Source organism: Neltuma alba, unplaced genomic scaffold, assembly GCF_004799145.2.
Source record: "Neltuma alba isolate B1F8T4 unplaced genomic scaffold, ASM479914v2 tig00011281_pilon, whole genome shotgun sequence".
Lineage (NCBI taxonomy): Eukaryota > Viridiplantae > Streptophyta > Magnoliopsida > Fabales > Fabaceae > Neltuma > Neltuma alba.
Window position 1 is genome coordinate 20,507 of NW_021635990.1, and position 16,212 is coordinate 36,718.

The 16,212-nt window shown below is 33.7% G+C and overlaps 1 protein-coding gene across 1 annotated transcript; it reads right to left on the reverse strand.

Moving 5' to 3' along the window:
• Nucleotides 1–3,594: 3,594 nt before the first annotated feature.
• Nucleotides 3,595–15,740, reverse strand: LOC114711157 (villin-4). The gene is made up of 24 exons (XM_028895511.1): nucleotides 15,430–15,740; nucleotides 13,908–14,016; nucleotides 13,596–13,695; nucleotides 12,123–12,191; nucleotides 11,808–12,044; nucleotides 11,496–11,673; nucleotides 11,274–11,409; nucleotides 10,777–10,939; nucleotides 10,540–10,687; nucleotides 10,340–10,440; nucleotides 9,590–9,745; nucleotides 9,245–9,313; nucleotides 9,079–9,147; nucleotides 8,858–8,995; nucleotides 8,597–8,725; nucleotides 8,157–8,304; nucleotides 8,022–8,032; nucleotides 6,720–6,860; nucleotides 6,327–6,452; nucleotides 6,183–6,248; nucleotides 4,962–5,292; nucleotides 4,617–4,825; nucleotides 4,306–4,469; nucleotides 3,595–4,043 (listed from the first exon to the last, which is right to left on the reverse strand). The coding sequence occupies exons 2-23, from the start codon at nucleotides 13,961–13,963 to the stop codon at nucleotides 4,356–4,358; spliced, it is 2,895 nt and encodes a 964-aa protein (XP_028751344.1). The 5' UTR covers nucleotides 13,964–14,016; nucleotides 15,430–15,740; the 3' UTR covers nucleotides 3,595–4,043; nucleotides 4,306–4,355.
• Nucleotides 15,741–16,212: the final 472 nt, after the last annotated feature.

Below are 16,212 nucleotides of genomic sequence, written 5' to 3' on the forward strand. Positions count from 1 at the left end.
TTTTTAATTTTTTTAATTATTATAGAATATAATTTTTTTAATTATGCACAACCTTCATATTGCTGCAAGAAAAAGACAAGAAAGGTTTGGCTCTAGTTCTTTTCTTTAGAAACAACATGCTTATATTTTATATAATTACAAGGAAGAACAGCTAACACAACAATTATGGAATGAAATTATTTTACAGGTTTATGACTAGCAATTATTATTATTATTATTATTATTATTATTATTATTATTATTATTATTATATTTTAAAACTAGATTCTGATTCTTTAATTTTTAAAGTACTAGAAAAATTAAAACAAAATTATTAGTGATGATTTGTCATCCTTTATTTATTATCACATTACCACTTAAACATCCAAAATTCAATTGGAGTTGGATAGTTGGATTATCAACAATGATTGGATTAAGTAGTAGTGGAAGAATTCAATTTCGTGAAATTGAAGATTCATATATTATAAATTAAAAAAACACCTAAAGGAACTGCTTAAATTTAACCATGAATATAACTTAAAATGTATTGAATTCCAGGGGGGGAAAAATTTTACAGGGCTTAAAAACAAAGGTGCAAGAACTAACAGTATTAACAGAGTAAAGTTAAAAATTTAATCAATAAAAAATATATAGGTACTAAGTTAAAAATTGAGAGAAAGTATAAGTACGTATAAAATAATTTTTCCTAAATTTTATATAATTGCATAAAAAATAGGATTGAATTTTTTGACGGTATAGATAAACTATAATTATAGTTGCAGAAAAATGGGGTGGATATGAATAGAAATCAAGAGTTTAAAGCCACATATTTTATTTAATTATTTCAAAAGAAAACACTTTGATTGAATCAATAGCATTGTGAGTCCTACAAACAAGGGCCGTGAACCTTGCCTTGTGCTATTTCACAAAACCTATTCTAATATTGGCAGAATTTTTCTGAGTTGGGAATGAAAGTGGATCCTACATGTAATCACTAATCATTGGGGAGCATAGAAAAACATTAGAATTTTTCATATAATATTTATTATATTTTGTTATTAAAATTGACAATATCAACATTAATATCACTATTATTAATATTCAACATGACATATAAGTTTGTACAGTGTGATTCACCTAATTTTTAATATTGTGATACAAAAAGTAACCTTGTATTTTATCCATTTTTTTAAAAAGATTCTGCCTATCTTGTGCGTCCCTAAAAACAAAAAATTGATGGATTAGACAACCTTAGAATGGGACTTGACTTAAAAAGACCCCACTGCTCTTGGAATAACAATTTATAATTTTTCCTGTATAGGTTTTCCATTTTCTTTCTTATGAAGACATGAATAAATAAATATTGGGCTCTGGTTGTTTTTTATCTATGTTTCATACACAAATAAAAGGAAAAAGTAAATACTCCTCCGGTCCTTAATATAAAACCCAATTATCGAGTTAGTTTTGGTTCTAAGTATAAGACTCATTTCTCATATTTATCAGTTTTTTTTAAATTACCCCTATAGATACTCCCTCAATCATAATTAAGTAGAAGAGGAAGAGCGGTATTAAAAAAGATGATTATGGTATTTTAGAAAAAACATGTCACATTTCTTATAATTAACTAACTTACCTAACTTTCTTAATCTAATCAAATTAGTTAAATGAGATTAATTAATTACAAAACCCGACATAATTAGTAGATGACTAGGTTTTTTAAACATATTGTTGTGGGTTCAAATCAGGCTGTGTATATAGAAAAGATTTTGTTGAAAGAGGCAAAAACCACTTCAATAATCTCTACACTTGAGAGGATTAGTCTCTCAATAAAATTCGAAGATTGATGAATGCGCGAATAGAGCGGTGTAGAAAGTTGAGAATGGACTCGCTAACTTAAGAGTGATGTAGTTGCTTAGTTGCGTTTACCTATTTCCCATTAAAAAAAAAATCCAAACACCTTGTAAATTTCAATAATTGATTAACTATCCAATACCACGGTTTCAAGGTTAAAACCATTATTTATTAATATACTACCTCCTATCCTTAATATAAAAACTAGTTAACCAATTTGAATAGATTAAGAAAATTAGTTAGGTTAGTTATTTGTAATAAATATGTGTTGTCTTTTCTAAAATATCCTTACTAATCAAATGTATTAGTTACAACTACTATTATTACAAGGACTGTCTTAAGAAAAAATAGATAAATATGAGTGACATAATGGATTAAAATCTTATATTTAGGATCAAAATAAAAATCAAACAAACTCTTATATTAAAAACTGAAGGTAGTATATACATACTAATTATTAATTAATTATATAAATAATAAATTGGTCTTACACATGTACATATATTATTTATTTATTGGTTATTCATATATTTTTCATTAATTTGCCCATGAAAAATGTTATTATAATAATTACCATCCAAATACTCTCAATTTTGATAAAATCATTTTTTAACGAAATCGATTTTCTAAAATCACTCTTATTACTCCTTTTGTTAAAAGCTGTTCTCCAAAACCTAATCCAAATATCCTGACATCAAAAAAGTAGAAAAGCTCGACACAATTCTTTGGTGACTCAGTCTATTTTCTAACTTTGACGGGTCTAAACAATACACAGTCTTCTTCTTACAAAGCAAAATTTAAATTTTAAAGAATTTATTATTATATTTGTAATGGAAAAAAGTACATATAAATATTAGGAGAATTACAATCAAGTCCCACAGAAGAAAAATAATTATCAAAAAATCTCAATAACAACCTCAACAGCTTATAATGACAAGTCATATAGTAAGAATAACAACTTTTAGGACTTGTTTTTTAATTGTTTTCCTTACTTGAGACTTCATTGTAATTTTCCCATAAATATTTAGTAAGATTGTAAAATTCGAGCTTGACCTTGACTAATACAAATGTACAATGTTTCTGTCAAATTTAAATTTTGAACTTAAATATCCTAATGTATATGCATAAGGGCACTTCTGGTCAAAGCAAATAAAAAAAAATCTGTCTGCTTCAGTGTCTTAAATAGGTATACCCTTCAACTATTGCATGGACAAGAAAATAGTCTTCTATTTTCCCGGGCGCCTTAAGCTTGATGAGCTATTGCTATCTAAGCCAAGATGGAAGAGGAGACCAAAGTTCTTAAAAGATTTTAAAAAAAAAAAAAAAGGAAAAAGATAAAAGTGCATATTTAATTCTTTAATTTCACACAAAATTTTGTTGTCATAGATTATTTGAATCAATTGCACCCTATAGAATTAACCAGAGGAAAAATAGAGAATGAGTTAATTTTTTAGTTTTATGAAATGTCTTTTTAATCCTCTAGTCTTAACATCATGATCATCAGTTTCATTAACAAAAAATAACGTCAACAAAATTTTAAATGTTAACAAATTATTTACAAATACTGATATTTTAAGTTTTTTTTTTTTTAAAAAAAGCAATGATTGGAGTATTATTTGAGACCAATGTTGTTAGACTTGGAAATCTGAAAAGATATTTTTATAAAACTAAGAGACCAAACTAAAACATTATATAAAGTTAGAATATTTTCCTGGAAGAAAATTTGAATGGAAACACAAAGGGGGGAAGGGCAAAAAAGGAAAAGAAAAGGAAAAGAAAATCACACCTTTTATTTCCAAAACTAATGACGACTTGACTGGTTTTTACACTCAGCTGTACACACTTCATCCTCAATACAACCTAAAAAGACCGCGTTTGCAAGACCAATGCTTTACCAAAACAATTTTGAATAAAAAAATGAAACTTAAAACCCCAAGGAAATTTAAAAAAAAAAAAAGGAGGGGGGGAGAAGCAGAAGAAAGCAAGCAAGCTCACAAACAACCTGTGCCCTATAAAGATTAATACCAAGCAGCTAACTCAACAAGAAAAGGACTCTATAATAACATTCAAACCACGGCAAGGGGAGGAGGGGTGAAAGCGGAAAAACTCTGTATTCTTTTCCAACAATGAATAGCTTCAAGGGAGAGCAGAAGCAGCTATGCTGACAAAAACACTGATGCTGTCCCTTTCACTTTCATATGTTCATTTCCTCTCTGCAGAACAGATTAATTGTTGTCAGAAGCTCATGAACCATAACAGAATCAGGATTCTCTTTGAAGTTCCAGGTCACTTCAAGTTAGAAGAGAGAAAGAGAGGGAGAAGTGGAATCTATATCTCTGCCATGCGGATCTGACATGAATGAGCCCCACCTATCCTCTCTCTCTCTCTCTCTCTCTCTATCTGAACTTAAAGTGACGTGACTTCAGAAAATCGGTCTCAACAAAATGGGATAAAAAGAGTCAAAATTCCATCTACCTGCAACCTAAACTGCAGGGTCCTGAGACAAGGCAAAGTATGCGTCAAAATCAGAATAACTGGACGGCCATCTTAAATTTGTTCTGTTTCCATTTTGGCAACTTGTAAAAGGCACCCTTTGTCATCCCAAACTTCTCTTTGAACTCCGCAGATGATAGATAAGTCTGTATTGTTGAAGTTCAATATAAAGTCAGAACCAAACTGAATGGTCATCAAATTATGGGGCATTTTCCAATGAATGGGATGAGGAAAACATTAATGGAAGTAAAGAAGAAAAACATGAAATGGTATGAGTGTTAGTTCCACTATACCTCTCGCTTAGTCACGTCAATGTCTGTTACAGGATTTGTAGATGATATTTTGAGGCTTTCATATGGGTAAATTGGAAGACCTTCCTCATCTTCAGCTTCATCCTCTTTCACATCTTCCGTAATGGTTTGAGATTCTATTCTGCTGGTCAGGGAATTTTCCTTATTGTTTGTCTCAGGCTTAGGTTTGGGAGCCTCTGGACTCTGATTCACTTTACATCATAACAACCCAAATAACAGAGAGGAATTTAATATCAAAAGAAAATTTAAAAAATTGAATGTTAGAGGACCTTCAACAAACTTATGTAGTAAATCAAACAAGCTTCTGGTGATAATCGTGTCACATACCTTTGATAGACCGGGGTATCATACTATCTCGAGCTGAGGGTGGTTGTTCAAAGCTAGAACTAAGTGCTGCTATGGCTGTGGATTTGGGTGCCAATTTTGCTGAATCTGGGGTCACAGATTTGGGATACAGTTTCCTAACGACTGGAGGTGGAGTTGAAAGGTTCCTGGCATTAGGGTCCTCAAATGCAGCTGCTAAGGCATTGAAGGCTGGAGACCTTCCCCGTACACGAACACGATCTGGACTAAAAGACATGCTGCGGGAGCGCTGGGACTTGTCGGGCACACTGCTAGATCTTCCCCCATAGGATGCTGGTGATCTTCGTTTGGGTTTCTAATAATGTATTATACATTCAACCACCCAACTAATTAAATGCGAACACAGACAAGAAAATTTGAATAGTCTCAAGTTTAACAAAGTTAACAGCAAGGCAGAATGATCTAAAAAACCACGAGAGTTTATGTAACAAGGAAAAACTGTTTAAAATAGTTGCTCCCAACAAAGTTCAGATTTATAGTGTGTAATTTGATCTAACAGCCTCCCAGACCCATACTCACTTCAATCAGGATCCTCTAGATTCATAAAGTAAATGTAGAAGGTACATCTAGAAAGAAATGAAAGAAAAGAGTGGATGAATGTAATTGTGTGATGTGGACCTCAAAGCTATGTTCTCATGCCACTGTGTCTTCAAATGAATAAATGTATAAAGGGAGACGATTTAATGTGTATACTCTCGAGGGTCAATAATGTTTTCACTTCCTTGAATTCTCTAGATTTATGTAAATAAAAGAAGAAAGGTATGTCCAAGTCTCTACCACTTGGGATAAAGAAGCATATTACAAGGTTCTTAAGCTTTGATAAATAGGCAACAAGTAATTAAGGAAAAGAAAAGGTTTATTTTTATCATATCATTCATTTCTGAACAAAATAAGAGCAGAAGAACAAGGAAAAGCTTAATCATAAGAGACAAGTTGGAAGAAAGAATTTTTGTGCAATAAAATTGTCACACGACCTTTATTAAAAGTTCATGGCACAGAAGATATGAAAAAGATACGCCAATTCGGACTTAAGAGTGTGCTGGTGGATGGTGATCATTCTTTAACACTCAAAAAGCAACTATCCAATGTTATAAAAGAATAAAACAAACTGTACCTAAATATACAAAATTAAAAAATTAAAAAAAAATCAAAAGAAACAAAACACAACCAAAGATGGTGCCTTACATCCACAGTTGGAGTTCCCCCATTTTTCACTATTGTGAGTTTCCTCTGAAACGAGTTTCCCAGCATCTGCCCAAAAAAAATATGTCAATAATATTATCAATGGGTCCCAACTAATTTATCACGCAGTTACATTAAGAAACTTACAGCAGATTTTGCAGACTCCCAAGTGAAGAAACGAGTGAAGAAAGGAGGCTCACTCCCTTCCATGACAATGTACATCGGAGTTTCATGAGACGCCTTTTCTAAAAGAAAATCGTGCTCAAGAAATTTCTGTTAAAAAATAATAAAGAAATTAACAAATCAACATGTGACTTTAGAAATACTAAAATGACGTTTCATCCCAACATGAAAGCCATTGAAATAGCTTAAGTGATGGTGGTATAATGATGAAGGGTCCTAGTTAAACCAATATCAACTATGAAAAAAAGATAAATCACTTGTGTCATACAATTAACTATGGAAAAAAATAAATCAATGCAGTTAATTGCTAAAACATGGCATTTTTATAGTTCCCAGCCAAGCCAAAACCAGTAATACCTGACCAATTGTTAAAGCCTGCATTCTACTCTTGGGGTCAACCTGTTGCCCGACCCAGACAAAGATGTCAGAGTGACAATATAAGATGAAGATATCTTCAGTCATCAAATCATCCTGGGAAAAATTGAATATCTCTGTCACCTGCAAATATTGCTTCAAATTATTAATTTCGGAAGAATTAAGTGAAAATAAATGAATCTTTATAAGAAGCATGGCACAGAGAGTAACAACAAACAAATCAATCATGGACCTTCACTTTATGGCTTCATTATTAGGGAAGATGTGGCGTTTCACATGCTCCCAAGATTTTTAACACTACCACCGAATAGGAAAAACTTGTTCTCAATCAAACTATCAAATTTACCAAATTAGCTAATATTTCAATAATGTTGGATCACTTATGATCCCTCAGCTTTAAAATACAGGTATTTTTAGAAGAAAAATTTTTTGCTTCATTTTATATGTTCTTTAAAAGTTTAGGGCAACATTTATTGAGACTTCTCCTATTACAACCTTATCTATATGAGTAATGTAAAAATACTTCAATGCATTAATTAAAGGAAGATTTGGCAATGTGATCAATATTCTAATGTGTTAATTATATGTATTAATTCTCGTGCTAAAACCCTAAAAGCCTTGTATTTTGAAATGGAGGGACTAATTTGCAATAGTAAATTTCAAGTGTTCTCGAATGACGGCAATCCAACACCTTATGAATGAAACATGAACAAAAGAAAGGATACTTTGACATGCCTTCATGCGTGATCTTCATGAAATAGTGTGTTAACAAAATACGGAAGAGCACAAGTTAAGGAGAAAGGTGGGGACTGAAAAATATATATAATTGAAAAGGGATATTGACAGGGCCTGTAACACTGATTCATCAACCTTTATTTATAGTAATACTACAATCACACAGAGATACTTATACCTGTAACCTTGGTGGCACTAAAAGAAACTGTCTTTGAAAACTTGGTTGACTTTCCTAAATTTAGATATTACAAGAGTTACCTTAATATTTCTCAGCACTCTTTGTTACAAATAAAATCCAATTGAAGGGGTATACCAAAAGACATACCCAACCCAAATATAAGAATTCGATTACTAACTCAAGAACCCTTAAATTCTTAGAACCTCATAAAGACTCTATTAAAAAAACAAAATGGAAAAATACTTTTCTTTCCTTAGGCTATGAGATATAGATATTCCTAAATTTTGTATATATCTTGCGACATGATAATTCAAAATTTACAATATCCACAGGCATTATAGAGAATTACGGAAAATTGATTAGGGTCTCACCTTCAAGTTTCCTGCATGTCGTAGTCATGCAGCAAAAACACCACCATAAAAGAGTCAGCTGTTTTCAATTTTTCTACAAGGGGGAAAAAAACAGAGAGAGATAACCCTTTTGGCAAGCAAGAGCATAATCCTTACCTTTTGAGAAGTTGCAAGAAAACAGGTGAGGATCACTTTCTGCAGACCTTACAATCTTCTGACTGGGATATTCAGATTTTCCTCCCAACAAATCCCAAAACTGTTCAGATTCGGACCCTTCCTTTTGTGGCTTTGACTGTAAATTTGGCTGAAGACAATTTGCAAGCATATCAGAACCAGAAAAACAGGGAAATTTGACCGCAAAAGATAGCAGATATATCTAATAATTGCCCCTTCAAACATTCAAAGTACAGAAAAATTCAATTCAGATCGTGCTCATTATATTATTTAACTCATGCAAATATGTGTTGAACAATAACAAATGATATATTTAATTATTATCAGCATTGAGGCAAGTGACAATTCGCCCACTTGCACAACATGGTACTGTCTGTAAGAATAAAATTTTCACATTAAGCATATCATAGCACATGTAAGACCTTTATCAAATCCAGCATCCTCTCAACAAGTTCCTGGACATCTGAGGTTGTAAGGTTTCCAGTCCATGTAAAGACAGTGGACCCATTATGAAGTATGTAGCAATAAGAGGAATTCAAGGAGGAAGCAACCTGACCAAGAAAAAACAATGAGAAGAAAAATAGCAGTTACATAAATAAAAGCTGTATACTTAAAGGGAGAGTTACACACAAAAAAGGGAACAGATAGAGAAGTGGAATCTATAAATACAAAAGATCACATACTGGTTCAACTTGTATAGCTTGCATATTGTCAGGGCCTGAGCCCTGGATGCGAAATAGTGCAACACCATCCTCATTGTACGTATCATCAGGAATTTCCTTTTCCGCAATGTAATTTTTGTATCCTTTACTAAGTCCACCCTGATAGAAGCATATTCAAGGGTCAGTATAAGTATATTTGAAGAATGATATTCAAAGTTTCCATGACATAGAATCCCACAAACCTTAAAAACAATCAAGCTTTGGAAGATAGTATAAAATTGAATTGGCTCATTCCCTTCATAAATACGAGTCTAGTAACCCAGGAAACATTGATAATGTTAGTAAGGACAAAAGAAATGACAACAGAAAATCTAGAGAAATTGAAAATAACACATCAGTACAAATAACCTGTGAAGGAAGAAACTTCAATGACTCAACCATTTTGCTTGCGAGGGAAATAGCCGAAGCTCTTTCTTCCTATGTAATACAAAAGAGTTAGTAAGTGATGCAGGAGATTCCCACAGCAATTTATTGCAAACTCAAAGCTCCACCGAAATAATTCTGTTATTTATCACCTTCATATCTCAAAGCAGCAATCACTGCTAGTGTATAATAGAATACCATGCAGGGGACAATAATCAGCTAATATATTTTTCATATCCATGAAAACATTTAGCCACCACATTATTTGTTTATTCATTTAATAAAACATAAACACGAGCATGAAATGTATGACAAAGCACTATTTTTCACCTCAACACTAGTCTTTCCAACCCATGTTCCTATAAGATACTCTTCCTTGTCCTCTCCAGGATACGTATACTGGAAAATGTAGCAATCTCCGCTATAAAGCTTTGACTGATCAGAAGCAGGAAGGAGAATCTTTTCCTGACCATTTACACGCCAAACCTAAGCAACCAGGTTAAGGCTGATGTTAGCAACAGAAACAAAAATAAACGAAGTTGGGATTTTTCAACTGGTCAATAATAGAAAATTTTACAATTGATCAACTCTTAATTAACTCAAAAACAAAGTATGACATGAAAAAAGAACTAGCTAAGCTATATAATTACAAAATAATCAGAAAGTAAGCCAAGATTACAGATTTGAACATTTATGCATGGAAATGGCAAGATGCCCACCCAACATAAAAATCCCTAACTTAATCAGACTTTTTTACAGAAGACACAAAGCATGTACTCAGAATTTGCTCATCTTTACTCAGAGGTAATTTAATTTAAACACATCTCTAGTATATGATAGAGCACATATGCTATGCTAAGCTTTGTATTCTGATTTTCTCCAAAAGAAAAAAAAGATACTCTGCTGCATATTCTGACAGCGATCTTAATGATGGCAGACAGCTTGAGTATTGAGGATAAAGTGCTTGTGTTTCTAAAAGACTAATGTCTCAATATGATAAAAAATTTATGTGGATATAAAACCAATAATAAGAAGATATCAGTTAAGGTAAAATATAATTCTATACAAATTATTAAGTACCTGCAAATTCCCTGTGCAATCAATATAGGGTTGAGGTTCTTCTTTTACAGGATCAGCTTTCAGCAGACCCCTGACATTCACTCCTTGGCGTTTCAGAAGTGCTATAAATCCATTAAAAAAAGAAACCAAATTGGAACGATTGGTCAATGATAAGGCAATAACACAGACCAATAAAGCCAGAAAAATAATGAGATACTGACCTGCCACCTTTCCACGACCGTCTTCAGACACTGTTACTTCAGTCATCTGAGGCCAAGAATCAAACTTGGACTTGAACATCACTGTTTCAAATCCTTCAATTACACGAATTATCTGGGATTTCTGTCTATCAGAGCCACTGACTAACTCCTGTTTGTTGACCAATAGTAATTCAAGAGTCATTAAAATTCAGTGCATAATACTAAAATATACTGGGCACAAAAAACAAGAAGTGTTACATCAGCCACTCCGCTTGCACTTTTCCTTTCATCAAGAGAGGTATTTCTTCCCATCCAGACAAACACTTCCAGCCCACAATCAAGAATATAGCATTTATTTGTGTCCAGTAACTCCCTTGTCAGAGAATCGTTCGTAACAGGTTCAGCTAGCCCCTTTTCAACGCTGTACAATCCAATAACATTTCATCAGGACTAGGGTACTACAGAACCTTGTGGCCCAATATTAAAAAGACTCCCTCAGTAGTTGTCATCATAGTATTAATTCCAAATTCTAAATACCATTAGATCAGACAGATCAGACAGTCTTACATTCATAAATATCAGAAGTTTGACAGAAGAATAAAATAAAACAAACAGGTGAAAGAAGAAGAACTGAACATACATATGCAAATATTAATTAGTTATTATAATAAAATCTGATTAAGATGAATGGGATATACTAGCTTAACAACTATAAATGAAAATCCCAAAGCCCAATTGAGACAACATTAAATTACCAAAGCAGCTTTGGAGTGTGAGTATCATCAACATGCTGATCATCATCACTGGCTGGTTTTCGTGGAAGAGGGGCAAAACCCCCAAAGAAACCCCAAAATTCTCCCGTTTCAGAATCAGCCATCAACTTTCCATCCTCTACACAAAAAGGACAGGTATATGTATTCACTTAGTGATATCCATCATTAACCTATTAACTCATGAAATGTTCCTTTTCCACTTACCAATAGCAGCCACCTCACATTTCCCCTCATGGTGTGTATCTTTAATATATTGCACAACTTCCAATGCTTTAGCCCTTTCTTGAATAGATGAATTTGAACCATTAAATTGGAAGATTTTGGATTTCGTATCCAGAATAAATATATCATCATGGTTTAGTGAAGATCGGGCGAAAGGAACCTAAGACCAACAAAAATGGTAACTCAAAAAGAGAAAATCATTATCCTAAACATGTGCAGTGTCTGCATCAAATGGCATAATGTTCATCTACAAAAACTCAAACCTCAAAGGCAGAAAAATAACGTCAAACTTACTTCTTTGACATGCACAACATGTTTTCCTTTGCATACAAACATTCGAGTCTTATATTCTTCATCCTCTACATGCTTAAAACCAGATGCAACTCCACCTTCCTGAGGTATAATACAGGGTTTGAAGTAAGACAGGAATTTCTCAGTTTCATGACCCTGCACTTCACGATATTGAACAGCACGACCTCCAAGAGCTGCATCCAGCTCAACTGTCTTGAGGGCTGCAGCACCAGCTTCATCCTGTTTCAAGGTTATGGTTAATATACAACTAAACCCCGAAGGAAAAAATGCCAGCAATTTGTTTAACGGAAATTTTACCTGACTGGTGTCTTTTCCAAGCCAGTAATGAATATCATGACGGAGGGCACCACTCTTTGAAGCAATTGTCTATACATAGAGGACAAGAAATTTATTTTTAAAAAAAAAAAAAATCTGTGACACTAATGAATCACATTGCTTCATACAATAAGAAGTAAAAGCATAAGCACAAATCTCATCAGAGAAGTAACATGTACAGGATTAGCCATTGTCCCAAAAGTTTAAATCAACATAAAACAAAGGGCAAATTACAGTTTAGTCACCTGTGGTTTGCCCAAAATGGGTTCACTGTTGGCCCCTATGGTTTAAAGCATCTAACTCCTCTATATTTAGCACTATTACCACATAAACATCATGAGGTAGTTTCTGTCTTCCTCTTAACAGAAATAATTCATGAATATTAAAATTTCCACTTAATTCAGGAAACAGCTTAAAAACACTATGAAAATGTTCACGAGTCAAACAATATTTATTGTTTTAACATCCACGTGATTATGTTCATTAAAATTTGCACATAAAACACCTAGTCAAACTATACACGTGTTGATTGAAATAATTTAAACCACAGGAGAAACAGACCAAATAACGTGGATCACATAAGGGAAAACTAAAACCCTGAAACAAAACAACCATATAAATCCGGCCAAAAGTGCTAAAGAGTAGGTTAAATGATCTATTCTGAAATACATATATTACTTCTCTCCACCAGGGAGTTCACAGCCTGTACCAAAAACCTAAGCAAATAGAATTTCCTCTATCAGGTACTGTCATTAAGCATCCTCAATGAATCACCGCATGAATGAACATAATTCTCCCTATCTTTTATGGCTGCACTTCTTAATAGATAAGGACACCCGGAGATTCTGCTGAGTAAGTCCAAATGTCTCAAACTCCGCAAATCATATTGCAGCCTCACTAGCCACTATAGGAACAGTGCTGCCTATTTCAAGGCCAGAAAAAGATTAAACGTACAAGCTCTCATGTTAAATGAGCAAATTCTTGCCATATTCTTCTAGGAAGTTTTACCAATATGTTTATGTTTGTGCTAAACTAATGACTGCGATATTTCATGCTCTGAATCAAATAATAATGGTTGAAAGTTTATTCCCAAATTGCCAGAGAGCATTCCCTAAGCAAAATGTCTTGTCAATGCTTATTGTAAGAGCAATTCCCAATTCTATGGTTTACAAGAAATTTATTTATTTAGTAGCTGCAGCTGGCTTCAGAATTATAGACAATACAGGCTCCATTATGACTGAAATTGATGTCACGCTCCATTTCGTACCAATGTTGTTATTTGTGCCATACTGAGAATAGGCGTAGCCAGTTTTATCAAATTATAATGTCCATCAATATATCAGCAAACAAAATAAAAGCTTCGAGCAACAATAGACTCCAACAGAAGGCTAGCATTCAATAGATCACAAATGATTTTGAAGACTATAGAGAACATATTTTAATTCGACAGCTCACCTTCAAGATTACATAGGAGTCCCCTGTGAAAAACTTCCCATAAGAGGACTTCGGGATGGGAATAGGATTAAAATTCTCAATACGCCATATTTCCAGCCCACTATAGATGGTTAGGGAGAATGATGTACAAGGAAGATATTCAAGCACAGCATCAAATTAAACAAATAACAGAGGCAGCAATCTGGTATAAATCTTGGCATGACTCTCTCATTTATTCATTAAACTACCTCTGAAACGGAAGTTGAGTGATGGGGGGGGGGGGGAAGGTTTCGGAATAAAAATCCATTAGGCAGTTAATTAGATGCAGGATACGCCTTTTGTCCAGCTCCCTGGAAAGCGGGATCCAAGTCCCTCATGGAAACAGCCATACTATTTTTCTACTTTCTTATCTTCAATGACCAAGCTCGAAACAAAGAATAACCTGTATGATGACCATATAGCAGATAATGAGTGTAGAAAGGTGAGGTCAGAGGGCTAAATTGCTCGAGTTTACAGAACATTTTGGTGAGTGAAAAGGAGTGCTTCCACCATTTCAATTAGATAATTGAGTCGGACATTTCTTGTCAGCTATATTTTGTCAGAAAGAAGACAAATTGATCACATGATAAAAATATACAAGGGCAACAACATCATTCCATCGGTGCTTTAGTAAAGTTGACAGAAAGTGGACATGTTTGGTTGTTCACTACGGTAAAAAATTTTCAAGATATATTACCAGACAATATAATAGTCTAAGAAGACAAGTAATGGTTGAACACGCTTTACAAAACACTCATCATTACCATTCATAAAATATTCACCTTCAGATATCTACTATCATCCAACATATCTAGAAAAAGATGGTGAAAATTGATGAATTATCAATGAAAACACATGGCCTTTTGCCATTGAACGTCCCAGTTAAAAGTTTTTGAAATATAAGAATGGTAAAATCAGAAAAATCTTTTACGTGCAGGCCAGCATAAAACAACCACATTACTGCTATCTAAGAATTATCAAATTGCGTTAAGACGGAATCCCATAATACAAAATTAAGTATGGCAGTGAATACCATAATTCATCTCATGGCATCGATTATCAAATAAGAAAATTCAAAATTTGTTAGATGATACATAAACTCGTATTAAATGACACCCGGAGTCATTAATATCTCAGTCTCATAAAGCTGCTTCAGATTCAAAAATGTCTTCACAGTCCACACACATGAAGTGTCTCGCGTAGAAAAGTAAACCACAAAGATGACACAGGAAACACACCCATGAAGCATGGAAATTGCAATGCACAGTAATCCATTGGCGCATGCTACCAGAAATTTGAGTACACTATGAAAATGAATGAGCAGTTTTATGTATATACGGATCCATGTATTCCATTCAGTGACATGAATGCACATCCAAACATGCCACTGTGCACCTCATCTCGAAAACCCAACATGTTAAAATGGTCCAACATGTCAAAGATGTTACATTTTCCAATATTTCGAACTTCAATATTCTCTAGTTTTTAAAAGTACTAAAATTCACAGAAGTTCACAACTCCACATCAAAATCAAAGAAGCGCAGTTAGAAACATGTCACCATCAATCATCTCTCTTTCACAGTCAGGACAACAGAACACATTGGGTCAATCAAATTTAACACCAACAGGCGAAAAAGATCAAAATTCAAGAAATACCTCCAAAAAATTCATATTTATAATCAGTTGGGGAAAAAAATCGAAACATGTTCAATGTCCCATACCCAAAAAGAAGCAGAGCCAACTGATCGATTATGCCTTATCGGAATTAGCAAATTTAAGTAAAAGTTCAATAAACCAGTAAGCCAAGAACACCAACCCGACCCTGAACTCAGAAATCCGGAATCGAAGAAGCCAAATCCAAGGTCGGACGAATCTAACTGACAGCAGCAGATCCAATCTAAGAAGCAAAACTGGTGAAAATCATACAATTTTCTGGAAGTAGAGAATGGGAAAAGCTCGAGGAAGGAGGCAAAAGTCAGAAAAATAGTGGGAAGTGGGGCTAGGGAAGAAGAATAATAAGTATTTTAGAGAGGGAAAGAAGGAATATTACAGGAAAAAAGTGGGCGATTTAGAGAGAGAAACAAGAAAGAGAGTGATGGGAGTTGGAGGGAATGATGAATGCCAGGCGTGCTTATCACCAACGGCGACATTAGCATCCTCACAGCAACACAGACATGTACTGTAAAGCTCCCAAAAAAATTCTTAAAAAAAGCGAAAGTAACAATTTTTTGGCTGCAATCAACAGTATTTGGACTTTGGAGGGACTTCAATTTAATTTCCTAGCGGAGTAATCTCATTTTCTTACCGTGTGGTCAGTAACGGTAAGATATTCTAAATCAGAAGTTAGACAATTGAGATGAGAGGAAAAAGAAAAAGAAAAGATTAGAAGAAGAGGAGCCCCAACGAAATCTCAGACTCTCATCAATCTCTTTCAGGTGACATAATATTGCATTTTTTAGTCTCTCGTTAACTTTCAGTCTTCATGTGATCTTCTTTGCTAAATACAATGCTAAAGAACCGGTGAATATTAAACTAAGTGCAGGCGGATTAATTAAGAGATTTAACTCAAATAATCATCATTTAAGAAAAATTAAAAGAA

Excerpts from the sequence above, each read along its gene's own strand:
- LOC114711157 (XM_028895511.1), bottom strand. The coding sequence starts at position 13,963 with ATGGCTGTTTCCATGAGGGACTTGGATCCCGCTTTCCAGGGAGCTGGA. Across the intron at positions 10,940-11,273 it reads CACACTCCAAAGCTGCTTTG|CGTTGAAAAGGGGCTAGCTG; the intron begins GTAATTTAATGT and ends TGGATTGTACAG. Across the intron at positions 5,293-6,182 it reads GGGGAACTCCAACTGTGGAT|AAACCCAAACGAAGATCACC; the intron begins GTAAGGCACCAT and ends ATACATTATTAG.